General features: G+C 40.1%; 1 protein-coding gene and 1 non-coding gene across 3 annotated transcripts in view; one reads left to right on the top strand and one right to left on the bottom strand.

The window, feature by feature from the left end:
- Positions 1–21,649, top strand: part of SSH2 (slingshot protein phosphatase 2) — a 225,664-nt gene that overhangs the window by 153,903 nt on the left and 50,112 nt on the right. For both annotated transcript variants that reach the window (XM_058675962.1, XM_058675961.1), the window contains 3 exons: positions 10,433–10,536; positions 12,287–12,351; positions 21,145–21,266. In XM_058675962.1, coding sequence (XP_058531945.1) covers positions 10,433–10,536; positions 12,287–12,351; positions 21,145–21,266 — 291 coding nt within the window. The remainder of the gene's footprint in view (positions 1–10,432; positions 10,537–12,286; positions 12,352–21,144; positions 21,267–21,649) is intronic.
- LOC118759723 (U11 spliceosomal RNA) lies at positions 20,485–20,619 on the bottom strand. Its single transcript, XR_004996376.2, has one exon. It is a non-coding gene; the product is annotated as a U11 spliceosomal RNA (small nuclear RNA).

The raw sequence follows: 21,649 nt of genomic DNA, 5'->3' as shown, positions 1-21,649 counted from the left end.
GAAGACTGCAGGAGTTGCGATGGGACTTGAGCGTGGGAAAGGTCTAGTATAAGGTGGGAGGGAATGTAGGGAAGCTGTCCACCTAGTAAGTACCCAGCTGAGTCAACTCATTGTTCTTGCTGCTATTGTTGACATCTCTCATCTATTATTTATTCAGTATATCTTTGTTGGACGATCGTTTAGCATCAGACACCATACTCACTGTTACAAGGAGAAAGTTAGACAAGGTAAAAGTTTCTGCTGTCATGGAACTCATGGCTCAGGCAAGTCATACATAACTCAGCAAATCCTTTAGTATTATGAAGGGGGTAGCAGGAGCGAAGGGAATTGATTGTAGGGAAACCTGTTAGGAAACAGGGCATGGGACTAGACTGTGGAGAAAACAAAGGCAAAGGAGAAGTCAGTGGCCTGGAAAAAGCTGAAGGATTGAAGGGCCTGCAAGTCTCCTTTGGGTTGAAGGAGTGAACACATCAGAGTCACAAGAGGGAATTATTGTCAGGAAGTAGGAATTCAATTTCTGAGATCAAGTCGATCAATATCGTATGTCTTCCAGAGGGACGCTGGGAATGGAAAGTCAGGACAGTTTCAGTAGTGGTCTCAGAAGAACAGGAAGGTGAGCAATTTGAGGACGAAAGTGTTGACTGGGGATCTGGGTGAACCACAGAATCTGTTAAGATTATATTGGAGTCAGGGCGAGAGAAAATTGAATAAAGATAAGAGGTAAATAAAAGATGATGCCAAGGATGTAAGAAGATGAACTAAGCCTCAGTAGATGTTTTATCAAGGGTTAAAGAAATTTTCTGAATTCAGGGCTTGACATTTTTGGCCAAATGCTTGGAAGCCTGACTTGCATTCCTTCTGCAGGTGTGTTTTAAATACCTGCTTAGGCATTTGTTGAATCATGCAAATGAAATGGTTTTTCAAGTGCTGAATAGTTTTTCTGAAGTTAATCTCATTTTGTTTTATTTATACCCATGGACTACTTTAAATTTGGTGCCAAATTATATTGGCCATGTCTCTTAAAATGCACATCTAGCATTTTATTTAAGAAAAAAAAAGTTTATTTATTTATTTGTTATGTAGCACTCTCTATCAAGGCTCTCCGTTTCTGATCTCCCATTATCTCATAGTACTTCTCTTTTTCTAAAAGATGTATTTATTTTTATTTGAGAGGCAGAATTACAAAGAGAAGGAAGACAGAATGGGAGATCTTACATCTGCTTGTTCACTCCCCAAAGGCTGGTCTGAAACCAGGAGCCTAGAACGACTTCTGGGTCTGCTACCTGGGTACAGGAACCCAAGGTCTTGAGCCTCCTCAGCTGCTTTCTCAGGCCATGGATAGGGAGCTGAGTTGGAAATGTAATAACCAGGACTCAAACCAATGGCCAGATGAGATGCTGGTGCTACATGCAAAGAATTAACCAGCTATACCATGGCACCAGTGCCTGAAAGTTTCGGATTTTTTTGTTGTTTCGTTTTGTTTTTCCTTTTTGTCTTTCTTTTAAGAGGATGCTCACTTCTGTGGAGAGAACAGTAGTGGCCAGATCAAGCCCAAGCAGTGGAAACACCTATCTTTTTTTTTTTAAAAGATTTATTTATTTTTATTGGAAAGGCAAAATTACAGAGAAAAAGAAAAACAAGAAACTTCCATTCGCTGGTTCACTCCCCAAATGGCCGCAATGACCAGAGCAGAACAAATCCAAAACCAGGAGCCAGGAGCCTTTTCTGTGTCTCTTATGTGGATGAACGGTCCCAAGGCTTTGGGCCATCCTCCACTGCCTTCCCAGGCTGTAAGCAGAGAGCTGGATCAAAAGTGAAAGAGCTGGGAGCCCGCAGGGAGGCCTAGCAGTTAAAGTCCTTGCCTTGAATGCACCCCAGGATCCCATATGGGCGCCGGTTCTAATTCCAGCAGCTCCACTTCCCATCCAACTCCATGCTTGTGGCCTGGGAAAGCAGTTGAGGATGGCCCAAAGCCTTGGGACCCTGTACCTGTGTGGGAGACCTGGAGGAATTTCCTGGCTCCTGGCTTCAGATCAGCGCAGCACCGGCCGTTGCATTCACTTGGGGAGTCATTGGATGAAAGATATTTCTCTCTGCCTGTCCTCCTCTCTGTATATCTGACTTTGCAATAAAAATAAAATAAATCTTAAAAGAAAAAAAATGAAAGAACTGGGACGCAAACCAGTGTCCATTTGGGATGTTGATACTTTCAGGTGGAGGATTAGCCAAGTGAGCCATCATGCTGACCCCTCCTCATAGTACTTTTAAAACCCAAACCAAATGCTAAAAGTGTTAAATCCTGAAAAGAGATCGAGTGAGTGTGTGGCCAGCCATCATCCAGGAACAAGTGTTACTGATCTGAAGACCAGAGGAACCATGTGTTTTCTCATGCAGGCTTTCCTGCTATCTTTTGTAAGCCCCATGATCTTCCTACATTTTGGTTTCAGTGCTTAGCTTTAGATAAAAGTTTTTTTTAGCTTTAGATATTTTTTTAAGTAAATTTTGATGCCCCAGAAACTTAGTAAAAGGAAAGTAAGGAGTGTTAAAGGTTGGCCTGAAAATATTTGCCATATGGGAATGTATCTCAGTCTTTCCCCACTTAGATCTGAGCCTTGTCTTAAGGACACTCTAAAAAATTTGACATCGCAATAAGCTTCTCAGTGAAATCCTGCCTTTGTTCTCTGTAGCTGAACTGCACAAATGTGTGTGTGTGTGTGTGTGTGTGTGTGTGTGTGTGTGTGAGAAAGAGAGAGAGAGAGAGAGAGAGAGAGAATGTGGTTGCTTCTCATTGTCAAGCCAATCAAGGGTTAAAGCTCAACCTGAGCTATCAGATGACTTGGGAGCTTAGTATAGCTGTATGACTTGAAGCAAGGCATTAAATTCTCTAGGCTTCAGTCGCTGCTTCTGCTCAAGTCCAGAAACAAATTTTAATTATGTCAAACAAAAAGATGTCGGAGACCACTTAAAGGATGAGAAGTTAGGGGGTCCAAGCTTAGAGAAGAGACAAGTGCCAGAGGGCAGTCAATGAAGGCCAAAACATAGAGTATATGTGTCTTGCCACTCTACCCCATGGTGTTTCCATGCCTCTTATCCCTGATCCTTTGAGGTGCCTGCCCAAGATTCAGGGTTCCAGAAAAGTTTCCTAGAGAGCTAGACCAAGACCATGTCGCAGCTCCCTGCAAAGGCCCTTGTAGTTCCCAGAGTTGGAGTGGCTTTCAAGACCACATTGGGGCAGATTTTCCAGAAAGAGACTCTGGGATCTTTAGAAAAGGGAAATCTGCTGCTTGGCAGCCCCAAACAGAAAATGCCAAACCAAATGTGCCCCATCCATAAAAGTTAAAAGATTGAATTGTATGACAAATGGTAAACTTATTGATTGTAATTTGATTATATCAAACATATCTAAGTTGCACATAATTGAAGCAAAAATGGGATAAAAGGTTTTACTGGTAAATATATAAACAAAACAAATAATATAAGCAAAACAGAAGAAATAGTACAGGGGTTTGCTTTCCATTTATACCTGTAAGGAAAAGACCAGGGCTGGTGTTGTGTTATAACAGATTAAGTCATGGCCTGCAATGCCAGAATCCAGTATGGGTGCCAGTTCAAGTCCTGGCTGCTCCACTTCCAATCTAGCTCCCTGCCAACATGCCTGGAACAGCAGTGAAGATGACCCAACTTCTTGGGCCCCTATATCCACAAGGGAAACCCAAGCAAAGCTCCAGACTTCAGCGACTTCAGCCTGGCTCAGTCCTACCCATTGTGGCCATTTGGGTAGTGAACCAGTGGATGGAGTGATCTCTCATTCACTCCCTGTAGCTTTGTCTTTCAAGTAAATCTTAAAAAAAAAAAAAAAAAAAAAAAAAAAAACAGGAATGTTAGTCCTGATTAGAATATGCCTTCCTACCTTTTTTCCCCCTTCAATTATAGAAACATTTAAAAAGGAGAAAAGGAAATAGCTGTATCTGAGTAGAACTGTGCTGGGCACTGTGCAGCAGACTTTAAGCAGAATAGCTCAGGCTAAAATGGTCTGATGGTTGTAGTTAATGAGGTCTTCCCTTCTCTGCCAGTGGTGAGCCCCAGTCTCTACTTGTCGGTTGATAAGGAGAGAAATAATCTCACCACCTGCATTCCCGCGCTAGGGGAGAGGGTTGCAGGTATGGCTTGTCATTCTAATAATGTGCATTGGATATTTGGCAATGTGTGGTGGGAGTGAGGAATGGTTAGTTACAGAAAACAGTATGATCTTTGGGTTTAGATTTTCTATTATAATCTAAATTCCTTTAGGATTACATAGCCTAATTTTTCTTACTACCTAGAGGTTTGCTTTTGCGTTTTGCAGCAGTTTTCTATTAGGGCATAATGACTTTTTTCCTCCTGTTTTTCTGGATTTTCAAATTTTTCAGCAGATTCTAACATTATTAACTCACTATTCCCCTCGATCTTTCATCTGGTATTCAAAACTCTGTTCATACTAAGTGGGGACATGAACTCTTCATCTCGTGGGATAGACGTAGCCATCCGTGCACCTTGAATTTGAAAATTCAACAAGTGAAAAAACAAAGCTTACCAGAAGGGAAATATTGAGGGGTGTGGGGTGAAATGTGTTTGAAAATTTCCACTACATGAATATTCCTTAAGACAAAAATGCAACCATTCAGGTTACTTTTTAATATAAATACCAACCAACTCATCTTGTACAATAATATTATATACATTCAGTGTCACAGAATAATATATTTATCAATTTCAGTGTCAGGTCATAAATACCAAAGAAACTGAGTAGTTTGGCATTACCAAACACTATCAACATGAAAAATTACTTCATTTTTCTTATAAAATAAAGGATTTATATCCACTTGCTGAAACTTGATTTCTCATAGGAAATGACCCATTTCGTGTGTGTGTGTGTGTGTGTGTGTGTGTGTGTGTGATGTAAAATAGAAATCCTCTCCAACTGGCATTCAGCAGTTTGGCCAGGTGTATTTTTGCTTTGTTTTGCTTCCTTGAGCTCCCTACTGGTCATGGATGATCACCCTGGTCACATTCCTGAAGATTATTTCAACCACAGAACAGTTAAGTGTTTTCTTCCCTTAATTGACCTTCTCTACCTTGCTTGAGAAGAAATTGCCAGTTAATAAATGCCATGCTTTAGGAAGTGATTTTGATCAGAAGGGAATAGCACAGAGTACTTCCTCAAATACATTTAAAGCAGAGTGTTCTTGCTTTCATTTTTGAGACTGAAATACTATTTCCTTGTATAAATTGCAGGTCTTTTTTTTTTTTCTTTTCCCTACTGTCCTGCCCAATTGGATGCATCTCTCAGCTAGATGTTCTTTATTCCCCTGAGTATAGTCTTTTTTGTTCCTGGCCTTGTTGAATGGAGGTAGTGGGGATGAGAAATATTGGAATCTTGAAAGCGCTGAGTTTTCAAGCCAGGCCTTGGTTTGTGTATTTACTCTGAGGTTAACTAGCTGTATGATTTTGGGCAAATACTAGTAATCTGTACCACAATCTCTTAAGTCCTCAGCCTTTTATGTGTAAATTGGGGAAGCAAAAATAGTACCTACTTCATTGGATCATTATGAAGTTTAAACCAAGTAATGTGAAGTAGTTCAGTGCCTGGTTAGCATTCAGTAGGCATCCAGTCAACTCTATTATTAGCTCATTTCATATATCTACCCAGGGGTGACTTTTCCCATGCTGAGCAAGTGGTACTGTGACAAGGAGAGCGGGAGATACTCTTCGGTTATTTCTGATAAAGACTCTGGAGAACTTCACTGTCACTCGCTGTGAGGAAAGTGATCCTCTAAGTGTCGTTTTCTTATCATGCAGATAATTATTCCCTGCCTTCAGATCCACAGAGTGGTATTCTTTTTATGTTGTCTCTTATTTAATATAGAGCTTGTGAAGTCCTTTTGAATTTGTATTTAACTTAGACATCTATAATCACATACATTCAACTCCATAGAGTTTATTGGGGCAGCTTGTTTCCAGACCAGACTCTCAAGAACTAATCAATTCAGGCAACATGAAAAATGTTTTCACCTGCCTTGGTAAAGCTGACTGATTGAAGGTCAACCTGTCAGTTGAACCTACAGGCAGCTGTTTCAGGAAGACTGACATGTACACAAACAAGCTCACTTTTCTAGCAAGACAAAACTTAAGGCTTATCTTATCCTGAAGTATATGTAATTATATGTAATTTGAGGCTGACACCATGGCATAGTAGGATAAGTCTCTGCCTGTGGTGCTAGCATCCCATATGGATGCTGGTTTGTGTTCCGGATGCTCCACTGTCTAACCAGCTCCATGTTAACGGCCTAGAAAAGCAGTTGAGGATGGCCCAAGTGCTTGTGCCACTGTAGCCACATGGATGACCAGGAAGAAATTCCTGGATCCTGGCTTCAGATAGGCACTGCTCTGGCCATTGCAGCCATCTGGGGAGTGAACCAGTGGATGGACGATCTCTTTATCTTTATCCCTCTTTGTTTCTGTATCTCTGTCTATTAATCCAAAAAGTTTTTAAAAAAAATTATATATAACTTTCTTGACATGCAAATAAAGCATTTAATTTGTCAAGTTGAACTTGATCCATATAAACTGTAACGGTTATGAATTTTATTTTTCACTTTCATGCTACCATATTTTCCTCCCACCTTTGATAGATAGCATTTGTAGAGCTTGGGATAATTTTCATCCCAGTCCCCTTGTGATCCACAGAATGTCCCTATTTTGGTAACAGAGTTCATAGTCTGGAGGCACAGAAGAAAAGGTGCCTGCAGGATTTCTCTGGGGGACCTGTATGGCAACTAACAGCAGTTTCCTCTTGCCTCCCCCCACACCCGACCCACCTAGCTGTTCCTGAGTATGTTATTCAATCAGAAAAGTTCATTGAGATTTATGTAAATCATTTTAGTTGAAAAGACTTTCTTTTCCCGGTATGATATACATGAGCTTGACCCCGATCTTTTTTTTTTAAAGATTTATTTTTATTTTATTACAAAGCCATATATACAGAGAGGAGGAGAGACAGAGAGGAAGATCTTCCGTCCGATGATTCACTCCCCAAGCGATCGCAATGGCCAGTGCTGTGCGGATCTGAAGCCAGGAACCAGGAACCAGGAACCTCTTCCGGGTCTCCCACACAGGTGCAGGGTCCCAAGGCTTTGGGCCGTCCTCAACTGCTTTCCCAGGCCACAAGCAGAGAGCTGGATGGGAAGTGGAGCTGCCAGGATTAGAACCGGCCCATATGGGATCCCGGGGCGTTCAAGGTGAGGACTTTAGCTGCTAGGCCATGCCACTGGGCCCGACCCCTGATCTTTTATAATGAGGATTTTCCACTGTTGGGAATTAACACCGTGCACTTATTTACCACCCCTGGGCCTCGTCTTTATGAAAACACTAAATCCATTTTTAATACCACAGTTCTATATGTTTTCAAGCATTAGCAGCAAATGTTCTAAGAACAGTATTATAGAACTCCTAAAACCAGGAAGTGAGTTCTGAATGTTTGTCAAAGGGAAACTATCTTTGTCTCACAAAAGGAATGGCTGGAGTATACTCAGCTGTTTTAAGCTCTCTGGCAAATAGCTTTCTTTTGTAGATGTGGAGAACTACTTTGTTTACTAGAAACTCCAGAGTGCCCGGGCTGTTACTTTGCCCTGTGAAGAGGTAGACTATTAGACTTTATTTTTAAAATATTTTCTTTCAGTAAAGCAGCCAGTTGCTGTGTTGGCAGAAGTGTAAATTTCATTTCCTGTCTGTGGTGTGCCCCAGCCATCCTGTCACTAAGACATTTTGTGTTTCGTTTGTTCCTGTAATGTGAGTGACACAGAGTGACCCACAGCAGGGCAGCATGTGCACACCGCAGATGTCACCAGAGACAAGGCTTGTGCAACAGACCACAAGAGAGCAATGCTTCATTTGAAGATGAAGACAAAACAACGTTGAGACAGCCCCTCCTAGCCAGAATGCAAATTCTTAAAGTGACATCTGTGAATTCTCATGTTTTGTTTTTAAAGATATGTTCCAGTCTACTTGGCAAGTTACCTCAAAGGTTTTGTCAGCTTCAAGCCATGTTAATAAATAGTAAAATTGGGTCAACAGTTGATAACATAACAGAGGTGATTTAAGTATGCCAGTTAATTCATCATCAGCATTTTTGTTTTGCAGTTCATTGGTCTACCACATACGTTCAGTTCTACAATAGTTATTTTTACAAGCTGGAGTGATAGTGTGGGGGGAAAAAACCCTGGGATTAATTCATTCATCCATTACATAGCTTTAGAGCACCTGAAATAGCCTGGCTCTGTTTGTATTGGTAAGGATACAGTGGGGAACAAAACAACATCCTTGCCCTCCTGGACCCTGTCTTCTGGTACATGGAGTCAGCCCTGATCAGGTACACAAGTGAATGGATACATTTCCGTTTGTGGTACATATCCTAAAGGAAATAAACAACAGGATAGGATATGACTGGGATGGAGGAAAACGGGGTGACACTAGAGCTGAGAATTTAGTGACAGGCCAAGAGAAGAATTTTCCCAGTAGAGAGCAGAAAGCAGAAAGACCCTTCGAGGGGCCTGAGATACTGAAGAAGCGAAAAGGAGGGCAGTGCTGCCAGGTCACAGCAAACAGAGCAGGGTAGGAAGCCTTTAGAGGAGTTTACGCAGGGAAGTGTCACTATTTGATCTTTATACATGTATTTCAAAGTCTCTCTGGTTGCTGTTTGGTGAGTGGATAATAAGGGGGCAGAAGTGGTTTTAGGCCAATCTGTTAAGAGACCTTTGCTGATGAATGTCTGGTATTTGTTTCACTTTAGGGGAAAGGTTAAAAGGGATAAGGATACCAAAAAATAATAAAAGTAAAATAAAATTGGTCATGAATTAAAGCTAGGATGTGATGGAAATTAAAAAGCGGATTTTTTCTGTATCTACTTTTGTGTACATTTGAAATTTTTCTATAATGAAAGACTTTTAAAATCTTGTGACTTGCTGATATATTCTCTATACATTGCAGGAGGGAAAGATAGAAAGCAGTAGTGAATGTTTTATATTTTCTACCCCAGCAACTGAGGGTGTAAGGATGGAGATCAGTTGGCATGGGCTAGGGAGGAGAGTATGGGGGCCCAAGGAGATGGGACTGAAAAGTTTAGGATGCCAGTTAGATTTCCAGGTTTTAATATTTAGTGGGCAGTGTGACTTACAGTACCTTAGCTAGTCCTACCTGGTAGTTCCAAAGTCCTAAACAGATTTGGAACACTGCATTATGTATATGCACTAGTCTCTTGATATAAAATAATTTAAACATTTTGGCTTTCTGTGGATACACTCGTATTTTAAAATGCCTGGTTAAGCAGTAGTTTATCACCTACATAGACAATAATATTTAAATATAGAACTAACTCCAGTGGGCTTAACACACTTCTTATGCACTACGCTTTTTCAATGCATGTGGGGAAGCAAATTGCTGAGAGTCAAATTTTTAGCTAGTGGTTAGTGTACGGATATTTTAAACATGAATTTTTTTTACATGCTTTAAATCTGTTACTAGTAATTAAGTATCAAAATATTTCACATCTGATCAGGACAATATGAAATACCACTATTGATCACCATAGATATGCTAATGAATATTTATTAAAGGCTTAATGCTATTCTAGCACCTCTTTGCAAAGCTATATTCTCAGAATAGGCATTTGGTGCAGCAGTTACGTCGCATCCCGTATTAAAGTGTGTAATCTGTAGCTTCACTCCTCCAGCATCCATCATTTTCCTGCTAATGCACATCTTGGGAGGCAGCAGATGATGGCTCAAATAATTGCATCCCTGCCAACTCCGTGCTGGAGACCTGGATTGACTGTGGCCTGGCCTTGCCCCAGCTGTGCAGGCATTTGAGGAGTGAACCAGTGGATAAAGGATCTCTCATTGTCGTCTGCCTCTGCCTCTCCCTCCCTCTCTCTCTCTCTCTCTCTCTCTCTCTCTCTCTCTGCCTTTTAAATAAAATAAGTACATTTAGAAGAAAATATAAAGCAGTTATGTTTTCTTTGAGTCATCACAACAACTTCATTTCATTATCACTGTTTAGCAGTAAGATCATTTAGGTCTGAAAAATCTCACTCAGGTAGGAAATAGCAAAGCAAAGGATTCAAACTCAGAATGCTTGTCCATTTATTTTCTTACCAGAAACTTCACTCTTAACTGCTATCTTGTAATGTATATGTAGACTGTTAGGCTAAGTTTTATTGCAAATAAAATGTTTTGTGCACACAGGGCTGTATATGTAACCAGGAGCTTTCTTGATTTGTTTTACTTTATCCCATGAGGTTGGAATTTTGTACTTGAGGGAAAAAAAATAGTCCTGAAGTGAATCTGCATTCCTCTCCTTAAGTAAGTTACTTTCTTTTCATTTTTTCTTCCCCTTACAGCATCAGCGAGAGCTTTCTAACTGTCAAAGGTGCTGCTCTTTTTCTGCCACGGGGAAATGGCTCATCCACACCAAGAATCAGCCACAGACGCAACAAGCATGCAGGTAAAGCTATGTACATACCATTCCCTTCTTGGTTTGTCTTGCCTTTTGTCCTTAAAATTCTGACCACCTACTCACCATTTCTCCCACAGTTGTTTGAACAGTGAAAGAAAGCATTCTGCTGTGCTGTCCTCACTTTTCTTTCGCTCACACAGATCATTGTTCTAGCTTTTACCAGAATGCCTTTTGTATAGAATAATTGCTCAATTAAAGTTTTTAAAAGAATAATAATAAGGAAAGCAAATACTCTCCTTTGAGGGGTGAGCATTTTGTGCAGCATTGAAAAGAGTGCTTGGGATGCCCACATCCCACAGCAGAGTCCTTGGATTTGTGTCCCAACTCTGCCTCAGATTCCAGCTCCCTATAATGCATGTCCTGGGAGGCAGCAGAGGACGGCTCAAGGATTTGGGGCCCTGCCAGTAACCCAGGTTGGGTTCCAGTTTCCTAGTTTTGGCCTGACCCAGCCCTAGATTTTGTGAGCGTTTGGAGAGGGAACCAACAAATGGAAGATTCCCCCATCTGCCTTTCCTTTCCAGATAAGATGAAAATAATTTTTTTAGAAATTTAAATACTCTAACAGAATCATAAGTGTATTCTCAACTAATACGTTAATAGCTAACATTGTTCAGATATTCCCTTGTAACTTATGCAGAAGTCATTTCAACTAACCAAAGATTAAATTGCTAATTTCTCTGTGTTCTGTAGTAGCCCAAGGAAAAGGATAGGATTTGTTCCTAGTGTAAATAAATTCACTGTCATTACTGTATAACAGAAACTATTATATCACATATTAACATATAAGTTCTGGGTCCGGCGCGGTGTCCTAGCTAACGGCTAAAGTCCTTGCATTGAACACGCCGGGATCCTGTATGGGCACCGGTTCTAATCCCGGCAGCTCCACTTCCCATCCAGCTCCCTGCTTGTGGCCTGAGAAAGCAGTCGAGGATTGCCCAAAGCCTTAGGATCCTGCGAGATCCAAATCAAGCTGTTTGGGATGACCACACTATATATCAGAGGGCCTGGAATCCCATCTCACTTCCACTTTTTCCTGCTAACGTGTCTGGAAGGCAGCTGATGTTGACACAAGTATTCAAATTCTTTCTACCCTCACATGATTGGAGTTCTGGTACCAGCCTGGCCCAGTCCTGGTTGTCATAGGCCTTTGGGAGTAAACCAGCAGATAGAAGATTCTATCTCTTTCTCCCCACCATTCCTCTCTCCCTTTCTCCTTTTATCATTTCCTGTCATTATTTTAAATAAATAAATAAAACTTTAAAAAACAAAAATCTTAAGTGTATCTGAAAGCTGTGATTATAGAAATAGAAATGAGAAATTAACATTTTAAAAGTTAGTAATAATTCTTCTGCCACTGTATCAAACCCCAACCCCTACACCCGTTTTCAAAATGCTGTCATCACTACCTTCAGTGAGCTGAAGGCGCAGCTAGCGCTGCCTGCCCAACAGATCGCTCATCAACATCGGCCATCATACAAACCAAAATTGGTCTCAAGCGTACCTTCCGTACTACAGACACAAGCCTCAGTGTAGTACAGGCTAACAGAGAATGTGTAAAGATGCAGTTTTTCTTCTTCTTTCCACTTCAAGTTAGTCATTGTATCATTTAATTTCTGTGTCTAACTACAGTCCTTCAATGAAGTAGAAATTTCTTTTACAAGTCACTAAGGTAGAAGAAATCCTCTCTGTTCACATTAAAATGAAGAATAACTGTTCTTTGGCTTGTAAATTTTACCAGGCGATCTCCAACAGCATCTCCAAGCAATGTTCATATTACTCCGTCCAGAAGACAACATCAGGCTGGTGAGTGGTAGCATCACAGCTTTTCCTTAAATGGTTGTCTAATATAGCCAACATTAAATAGTCATTTGTGTGTCCCAATATAATACAAGGAATAGTGTAGAACTAGAAAGAAGAATGATGTGTCCACATCATCCAGGATCTTAGAATTTAATTGGGGGTATAAGCTAATGTAAAGTGGTATGAAATAGCCTGATTCTCCAAGACCGTTGGTAAGCACCAGTTTGTAAGACTGACTATCATTATGCTAAGGTTCAGAAAAAGCAAAGAAAAACTTGGGAAATTGATGACGATTTTATGAAGGCAATGGAGCTCAGTGAATCTTTTAGAAAATGGCATAAATTGTTCACAGTAGGTAAGGAGGGTCAGGAAGGCGTGAAATGGCCCAAAATGAATCAGGAGACCTAGAGCCTCAGTAGTCTCCTCACTACCTATTACATTTGAGAAAACTGAATTAACATGAAAACATTTAAGAATGTGAAATGCCACCCAAATATGGGAATTATTACTGCTGCAGGGAAAATAGAGACTGGAAAAATGAGGAAGGCAAATATGGATATAATGATCTAAATTGAAAGTTTCACATTGGCAAGCCACAGGACATTTTTTGTGCTATATAGTTTTTTTTAATGTAAGAATGTTTTAATTGGATGATTTCATATAAAAATTCATAGATTCTGGGTCTGTGGATGTGCTAAAGTGGATTTGGTCAGCCAACAGACCTTGGGAAGATTTTCTCAACGTTGGTGCAACTAAGCCAATGATGTCTCAGAACTATCGAAACCACTCCAGTAACACCTTCAGAACACTCTTTGTCACATCAGGATCTCCAAGGCATCAAATGACTGTCGCCCCATCCCCAGTTACTGATACAGTTTGACAGCAGGGAGAGAACTCTTCCCCTTCCACCAGACCTGACCCTTTCCACCCTAATCCAAGGCCCACATAGGCGTACATCCCCAACTATGTGGACAACATTTTTTTTTAATAAAATTTTAAAAATCCAGACGTTGTTTTTCAGAATTGAAAATACTTCTGGAAGTACTGGGATTTTATTCTCACATGGCAAAACATGAATACTGAAACGGGAGAAGTGTGTCATAGGTTCTTAGCTGTCTTATCTCTTAGAAACTGAAGTGTCACCATAGGTGACACTGCATTGTTAGTTTTCTTATAAGAAAAACACAAGTAAGATGTTCCTTTCTGGAAACTAGAAAGTATTTCCGTCCATTTAGTACTCCAGTGGCTTACTTCACTCATTTACCTTGCTTATCTGGCCTTCTAATTTACCAACTAGAGTTAATATCCCGTCTCTCTTCTGTAGGCACTTTATCCAAGCAGTGACATTCGGTAGCTACAGAATTATAAGGAACATTTCTCAGAAGCTAATAGGGAATGGAGAGAGGGAGGCTATTTTAAGCCAAGGAGGTCTGCTTGGTTATTACTGTAATAATCCAGGTGTGCTAATGCCCCCTTCCAGGATACAGTGTTTACTTGGATATGGAATGAGAGCCACAAACACAGTGATCTCAGGTGGGGAATGTCTACATTTTGCTCAAGGAGAGAGATGACGAGTGAAATATAAGATTGTGGAAAGCTGATGATCAAATCTCTGAACTCTTCAGTAATCACCAGTTCTTGCTTCATTTAGTCACTCTGCATTTGAATTCTGTCATTTTTCTCTCAAACTCTTTGTTAATTTTTGTCTGTTTTTATAGATTTACTTTTTTCTTAAACAGTTCTTTAAAAGTGAACAGAGCTTAGGGCCCGGCGGCGTGGCCTAGCGGCTAAAGTCCTCGCCTTGAAAGCCCCGGGATCCCATATGGGCGCCGGTTCTAATCCCGGCAGCTCCACTTCCCATCCAGCTCCCTGCTTGTGGCCTGGGAAAGCAGTTGAGGACGGCCCAATGCATTGGGACCCTGCACCCGCGTGGGAGACCTGGAAGAGGTTCCAGGTTCCCGGCGTCGGCTCGGCGCGCACCGGCCCGTTGCAGTCACTTGGGGAATGAATCATCGGACGGAAGATCTTCCTCTCTGTCTCTCCTCCTCTGTGTATATCTGGCTGTAATAAAAATGAATAAATCTTTAAAAAAAAAAGTGAACAGAGCTTAAAGGGTGCAGTTCTTACTATTTTAACGAAGCAATTCTTGGACTTTAGACTCCTTGGGAATCACCCGGGAACAGCTTCTTTTAACCCAGCAATAGTGAGTTCCGCCTGCAGAGTTTGATTGACCATAGGGAATCAGTGATAATTTGTGTTGCCAAGTGATACTGACACTACTAGTACCATACAGATCCTCTAAAACCCGTAACAGTGATCAATTGTACACACTAGGTGCTCCAGAGAATGGTTGCTTCTGAGAAGTGTGTGGTTTAGTAAAGCTAAAAGCCAGTCTGTCACCACTCACTCTACTCACCTTATCTTGTAAGTGATAAACTTCTGGAGTTTGGGCCTCTACATTCATTAAAATAATTTTGACTATATGAAACTTGGGAGAATATGAAGAAAGCAGTTAAAAAGACAGAGTCAGCATTGAAATCTTTTGTTTTCCTAACAGAATTGCAACTTCAGCGGCTTTTGCACCTTTATTTTACGAAGTATAAATTCAGAAAATGTAACTGATGCCTCTGAATTAATTCAGAGTTCAACTGACAAACCATTTTACAGTTGTTTTGAATTGTTGCAAACACATAGTCATTATGTTTGAGATTATTGAGTGAGTCATCTTCAAGAAAATGAGTGAACACATTGTATTGCTTCGGACAAATTAGCACTTTTCTAACTGAAAGGGGCATTTGTAGACTCAAAGCAAAGGCTTTTGTTTGGAGTTAAATTTGGAATGCTAAAACTCTTATCTTGGGACTTGTGCATAAGGTTAAAAGTTTGATGGTCAGCTGGAAGGCTTGCCTTTATTTTTTTAATAACTTAGTCAAATCCTATATTTTGTTTTAGCATTGACAAAAAGAGATGAAAGCCAAGCTTTTCCTCCAGGGAAGGTCTGAGTTCCAAGTGTGGGTGTTGAGCATTAACTTTCATAGTTACAGAAACTGTAGCTGGTAAAATAAAGGAAGTGGTTTTATGATACTCATGCACATGATCAAACCTGCATTTAATTTTAAAACATTGGGAAATTACTATTTTTCAGGACATGTGAAATAATTTTAATTGATGTTCTTAACTAGAGCTGAGGTACTAATATGGTACAAAAAAAGCTGTTAAGTGCTTTGCAGGATAACTCAAGAAAATTAGTTTTTTGGTTTAGATTTTTATAATATATGGCTTTTTGCTCCAAAATAAAATCAAGTTTATTTTTTCTAACTGTAATTATATTATGTGAGATACTTTTTTGCTAAATCAGACAGAATAAGTAGGTACAAGAGTACTTCAAAACATTTGTGAAAAAAAAGAAAGTAAAAGATAAGTTTATTTTTGGTGCAAAAACATTTTAAAATTCATATTTTTTTCATGCTACACAATTTCTGTGAACTCTCTGAAGGCCCCTTGTATAAAGATGAAAGTATCCCACTCTCTGAGACAACCATTCTTAGCGATTTGGAAAATATTCCTTCCAGTCTTGTGTGTGCCTCTGTGTGCGATTTCACGTAGAGAACACACACATCCATATGTAAGCCAACATAATGCATACTGCTCTGTAGTTGCTTCCTTCACAGTTTATCATGGATATCTTTCCATGTCTGTGAATGAATCATGGTTTTTAATAACAGTATAATTTATAAGTCGTTTTTTATTTTGAGAACTGTATAGATTATCTTAGTTCAGAGACTTCAGGTTCTAATCTTTTGATTTGTTCTTTGGTTCATTATCCTCACGTCTGAAACCTATCTTAATTTTTGCTATGGATATTGCTTTGTTCTTTTGGCTCGAAATTAGTATTTATATACTTTTGAAACCTTTCCCTCTGATGGATTGAGTGAGCTGCTTGTCTAGACTTTGAGTCTTTATAAGGTGACTTCAGTGAGGGTAAACATTGCATGCAGGGGCATGATGTAAGTCTCTTGTTGAAAAGAAATGAAAGGCAGAGGTGTGTTATAAGCATAAAGTGGTATTTCCTAATGTTGATGCCAAAGAGAGAAGCTTTTGCATCATGTACTGTTTATAAATTGCCTGTAGTTAGGTAAAGCATCTAAAAAACACAGAGGGTAACTTTAATAGTATTCTTTACTAGTTGAGCTTTGAAAACATTTGGATTCTTCAGGAATGAAGCCAAGACAGAGGTGCTTCTCAGACCTACAAGAGTTCTAAGATGGTTGGATCCAGACATATGGCATTTGTAACTGGATTTTAAATTTAGTCAATACATGAACTTGTAAAAAAATATCTCAGTTGTTATTGCTGCTGGGTTTCAAAATCCAGAAAGGATCTCAATTATTGTTTATTCTAGCTGATTATTCCATATAAGCTCTAGAGACAGAGAAAGTACTGGAAATATTGTCATTTTCAGTTTAGTTTGTTATACGCAAACTTACCCTTGTAAATTGTATTTTTTCTGATTGACTTGATAAATTAGATTATTAAGCTAGATTTTGTAAATCCTGGGGGGCCAGCGTGATAGCTCAGCCTGCTAATCCTCCACCTGTAAATGCCAGGATCCTTATGTTGTGTCCTGGCTGATCTGCTTCCCATCCACCTCCCTGCTTATGTCCTGGGAAAGCGACAGAGGATGACGTAAAGCCTTGAAAGCCTCAGATCAGTTCAGTTCTGGCCATTGCTGCCATTTGGGGAATACACCAGTGAATGGAAGGTCTTTCTCTCCTTCTGTCTGTGAAATCCGCTTTTGAATTACATATGTGTGTGTGTATATATGTATACACGTATACATATATACATATGTATATACATGTATATATACATATATACATATATGTGTGTGTATATGTAATGTGTGTGTGTGTATGATTTTACAGTCTTGCCCAGGAGAGGACCATGAAAGATACTTTAAACCAGGATGGTTACTATATTTTTCGTTCTGCTTGTGGCTCATGGAATTTTAGTTAACTCTTTTAACTTAAAATCTTCAGGCTTAAAAGGAACTTAAGAGTCTCAGGTCCTATTCCCTGGCATTTCAGAATTGTTTCTTAAAGATTTAATCTAATTGTTCTAATTAGGAGGTAGTTATTAAAACAATACCTTAGCTGCTGGCCTCTGGTAAGAATTTGTTAACTGTTATAAACACTGTCTGGAGGCCTGTGATCAAATCCTAAAATTCTAAGTGCTGTTCTCCCATCTAACAAGCTTAAAAATTGAGTGTATCTAACATGCACCTCTTATTCAAACCTAAGTCAGTGTAAAGTGACTGGCTTTTTCCCATTAGTTTGGAAGGGATGGGGAGCACAGAGGTGTTATCTGAAAATAAGATTAAGCAAGGAGGAACCGAACATTTAAAATGCTGCTATTATAAATATATAAGTAAATACACCATTTTTTAAGAGACACTTAATGGTTGCACTGATTATCACTTGGAAACTCTTGTATGTTATCTTCTGACTTGGCCTGATGACTTTCATTATAAGTAATATTTATGGAGATTATTAATTTTTTTCCTTTTATCAGCTTAGCCAATCAATTCCAAATTGCTACAGATAAATGATTATAAGCATGCTTTAGTTGTTCTCAAGCCATTTGTATTTGAGCCTTGCCAGACATTCTCAGTGGTTTGACTGGATAAAGAGCCCTTAACCATTCAGAAAACTAAACAGTTAGGTCAGAGCTTGCCAAGACAAGCCCAAGTTTAAATATGTAATAGTATCTGAAGTTTTGCTTATAAGAAATTCTGGTGTATGTTTTCTAGTTAACTTAGCATGTTGTAGGTTGTTTCTACAAAGAGAGAAAAAGTAAGTGCTACTAGCCAGTCAGTCCAGTTCGCATGCATTTATTCCTGACAATAGCTGTAGGTGCATTGTGCTGTTCCCTTGAAACCGTACAGCGTGGCCTCGCCAAGGCAGCGGCAGGACTTGAGATTCCATAAATCTGTAACAGGCTGTTATTCCTGGTCTATACCTTACTCAATTTAAATGTTAGCTTCTCTTAGCTTCTAAGAGGATTTGGTTTTTGAAGTCTGTGTTTCTTCATGGCATGTAAAGTTAGCAGCATGGCTGTCTATCTTGCGCACTTAGCATCCAAATGGGGACGTCATATTCTTGTTCTGTCAACTGTTATTCCATACAAGCTTTAGTGTAGCCATTTCGACTGCTGTTTGCACCACTGCCTTTTCCCAAGAGTGTCAGAACAGGTACAGGAAGACGGCAATAGGAGTCCCGCTTCTCCTTTGCTCATCAGGTCATTTGAGCTGTAGCAGTGCCTGGTCTTCTCTTTCCCTGGCCATCTTGGAATAGTGACGGAGTTAAGGGGACTTCAAGCAGAGTTCTAAAACTGTTTCTTTTCTGAGATGAGGAGCAAGAGTTATTTTATACAAAGGAAATTGCCTGCAGAGTACATTTTCCTGGCTTCAAAGGCTCTTATTGTATTACTATTTTTATTATGATCAACAATTACAAAACGAACAGACAGGTTAGTCCCTGCAGGTAAAAACCATGTCTTTCTCCTCCACTTTCTGAGTCTTCAGCACCTATGCTTTGTGTACACTGAATATGGAAATGCCTTAATGAATATTACTTATAAACCATTATTTTATTATCTACAAACTTTACTTTAAACTTTGTAAAGTGTCCTTTTGAACCTCTTCTTAAGAAAATTCCAAACATTTTAGGGTGGAAATATATCCTCATAGACTCATTACTCAGCTTCAATTTTAAAAAAGATGTGTTTATTTTTTTATTGGAAAGGCAGGTTTACGAAAGGAAGAGAGACAGAGGATGATCTTCTATCCTCTGATTTACTTTTTTTTTTTAAAGATTTATTTTTATTGCAAAATCAGATATACAGAGAGGAGGAGAGACAGAGGGGAAGATCTTCTGTCCGATGCTTCACTCCCCAAGTGACAGCAGCGGTTGGAGCTGAGCCAATCTGAAGCCAGGAGTCAGGAGGTTCTTCCAGGTCTCCCATGCAGGTGCAGGGTCCCAAGGCTTTGGGCCATTGTTGACTGTTTTCCCAGGCCACAAGCAGGAAGCTGGATGGGAAGTGGAACTGCCGGTATTAGAACCAGTGCCCACATGGGATCCCAGCGCGTGTAAGGCAAGGACTTTAGCCGCTAGGCCACGCCGCTGGACCCTGATTTATGTGCTGCAATGGCCAGAGCCAAGCTGATCCAGGGCCAGGAGCTTCTTCCAGGTCTCCCACATGGGTGCAGGGTCCCAAAGCTTCGGGCTGTCCTCTACTGCTTTCCAGGCCACAAGAAAGGAGCTGGTGAACCAGCACTCTTATAGGATCCCAGTGATTGCAAGGCGAGGGTTTAGACATTGAGTCATCGCACCAGGCTTTAATTTTTGCCTTCTTTCTTTTTCCCTTCTCCTGACTTTCTCTCTTATGTTGCTGGAATATAATAAAACTCAAACACCAGGTGATGTCACTTAAGATGCTTAAAGAAAAAGCATAGTAACTACAATTCCATTATTATATTAATATTATTGTTACTACATTAACATTCAGATTTTCTGAAGACCTTTTTTAAATGTAAATAAGCATTTAAAAATTTTTGGCAAAAATTGAGAGACTTCTTTTTAAAAATTTCTTTATTATCACTGGAGAGGGGGCAGCACTGTGGTATAGTAACCTAAGCCTCAACCTGCATTACTGACATCCCATGTAGGCACCAGTTCACATCTCCATTGCTGCAAATTTTTTTTAAGATATATTTATTTTTTATTACAAAGTTAGATATACAGAGAGAAGGAGAGACAGAGGGGAAGATCTTCCATCTGATTATTCACTCCCCAAGTGAGCGTAATAGCCCTTGCTGTGCCGATCCGAAGCCAGGAACCAGGAACCTCTTCCGGGTCTCCCGCATGGGTGCAGGGTCCCAAGGATTTGGGCCGTCCTCCACTGCTTTCCCAGGCCACAAGCAGGGAGCTGGATGAGAAGTGGAGCTGCCAGGATTAGAACCGGCACCCATATGGGATCCTGGCGTGTTCAAAACGAGGACGTTAGCTGCTAGGCCACGGCGCCGGGCCCCATTGCTGCATTTTCTTTTTTTTTTTTTTTTTCTTTCTTTTTTTTTTTTCGGGTACTAGGACCAACGATCACCAGCTGCCCACAAACCAAAAAATTATGCTTCCAAAATCTCTTGATGTCGATTCCGCACGCAGAGCAAACAGAGCCGCTCTGCGTGTGCCACTCTCGACAGAAGCCCTTTTTTTTATTGCTGCATTTTCAATCCAGCTCCCTGCTTATGGCCTGGGAAGGCAGCAGAGGATGGCTCAAGTCCTTGAGCCTCTGCATCCACCTGAAGACCCAGAGGAAGCTCCTGACTCCTGGCTTCGGATCGAGTCAGCTCTAGGCCTTGTGGTCATTTGGGGAATGAACCAGTCAGTGGAAGATCTCTCTCTCTTTCTTGATCACCCTCTTTCTTTCCCTGTAAATCTGCCTTTCAAGCAAAAATAAATCTTGAATAAAAGGTCTCAAAAAAAAAAGAAAATAAAAGAAATTCTAAGATGTAGTTACTAGTTACCATTAAATCTCCCTGCAAACGATTTAGTAAAGAACTTAACAGTGATTTTATAGTTAATATTCAGATTGGTTGGAATTTGCCTTTAAATCTCCTAATTACTGGCTCTACTATTTCCCTGAGTGTGGTGTAGCATAATGCTGATATAAAAGGCTTTATGCTCTGGAATTATCCTTCTAACTACCTCAATATCTCTGTTGTTTTTTAACCCCCAGGCTGTAAGACTGGAAAGTACTTACCAGAATCGAACACGGTATATGGTAGTGGTTTCAACTAATGGTAGACAAGACACTGAAGAAAGCATTGTCCTGGGAATGGATTTCTCCTCTAATGACAGGTATGGTACCACCAAAGTGTGTGTGTGTGTGTGTGTGTGTGTACATGCACACGTGCGCTTGTGTCAGACAAAGAAAGAACAGCATTTTAGGTCTTCTCTAGTTGCCGTTTTAACCAAAAAATCTTGTGCGTTCCTGTCATGAAAGCTCAAGATATGAAACTAGAAAACATAGAAGTGTCAGCTGTGGTCTTGAGAGACAAGGGTGTCTGTAATTGTATATTCCTAGTTTACTCTCTATTCCTGCTCTTTCCTTCATTTCTGTATAAACTAAAATGGCTGGGCACATACCCTTTGTGGTAGTGCACCAATGGACCTGACTTCAAAGAAATCCCACTTCAACTCCTGCCTCTTACATATTTATGCATGGTTTTGAACCTTGCTTT

The sequence above is a fragment of the Ochotona princeps genome, chromosome 17 (genome assembly GCF_030435755.1).
Source record: "Ochotona princeps isolate mOchPri1 chromosome 17, mOchPri1.hap1, whole genome shotgun sequence".
Lineage (NCBI taxonomy): Eukaryota > Metazoa > Chordata > Mammalia > Lagomorpha > Ochotonidae > Ochotona > Ochotona princeps.
This window is presented reverse-complemented; position numbering and strand designations above follow the sequence as displayed.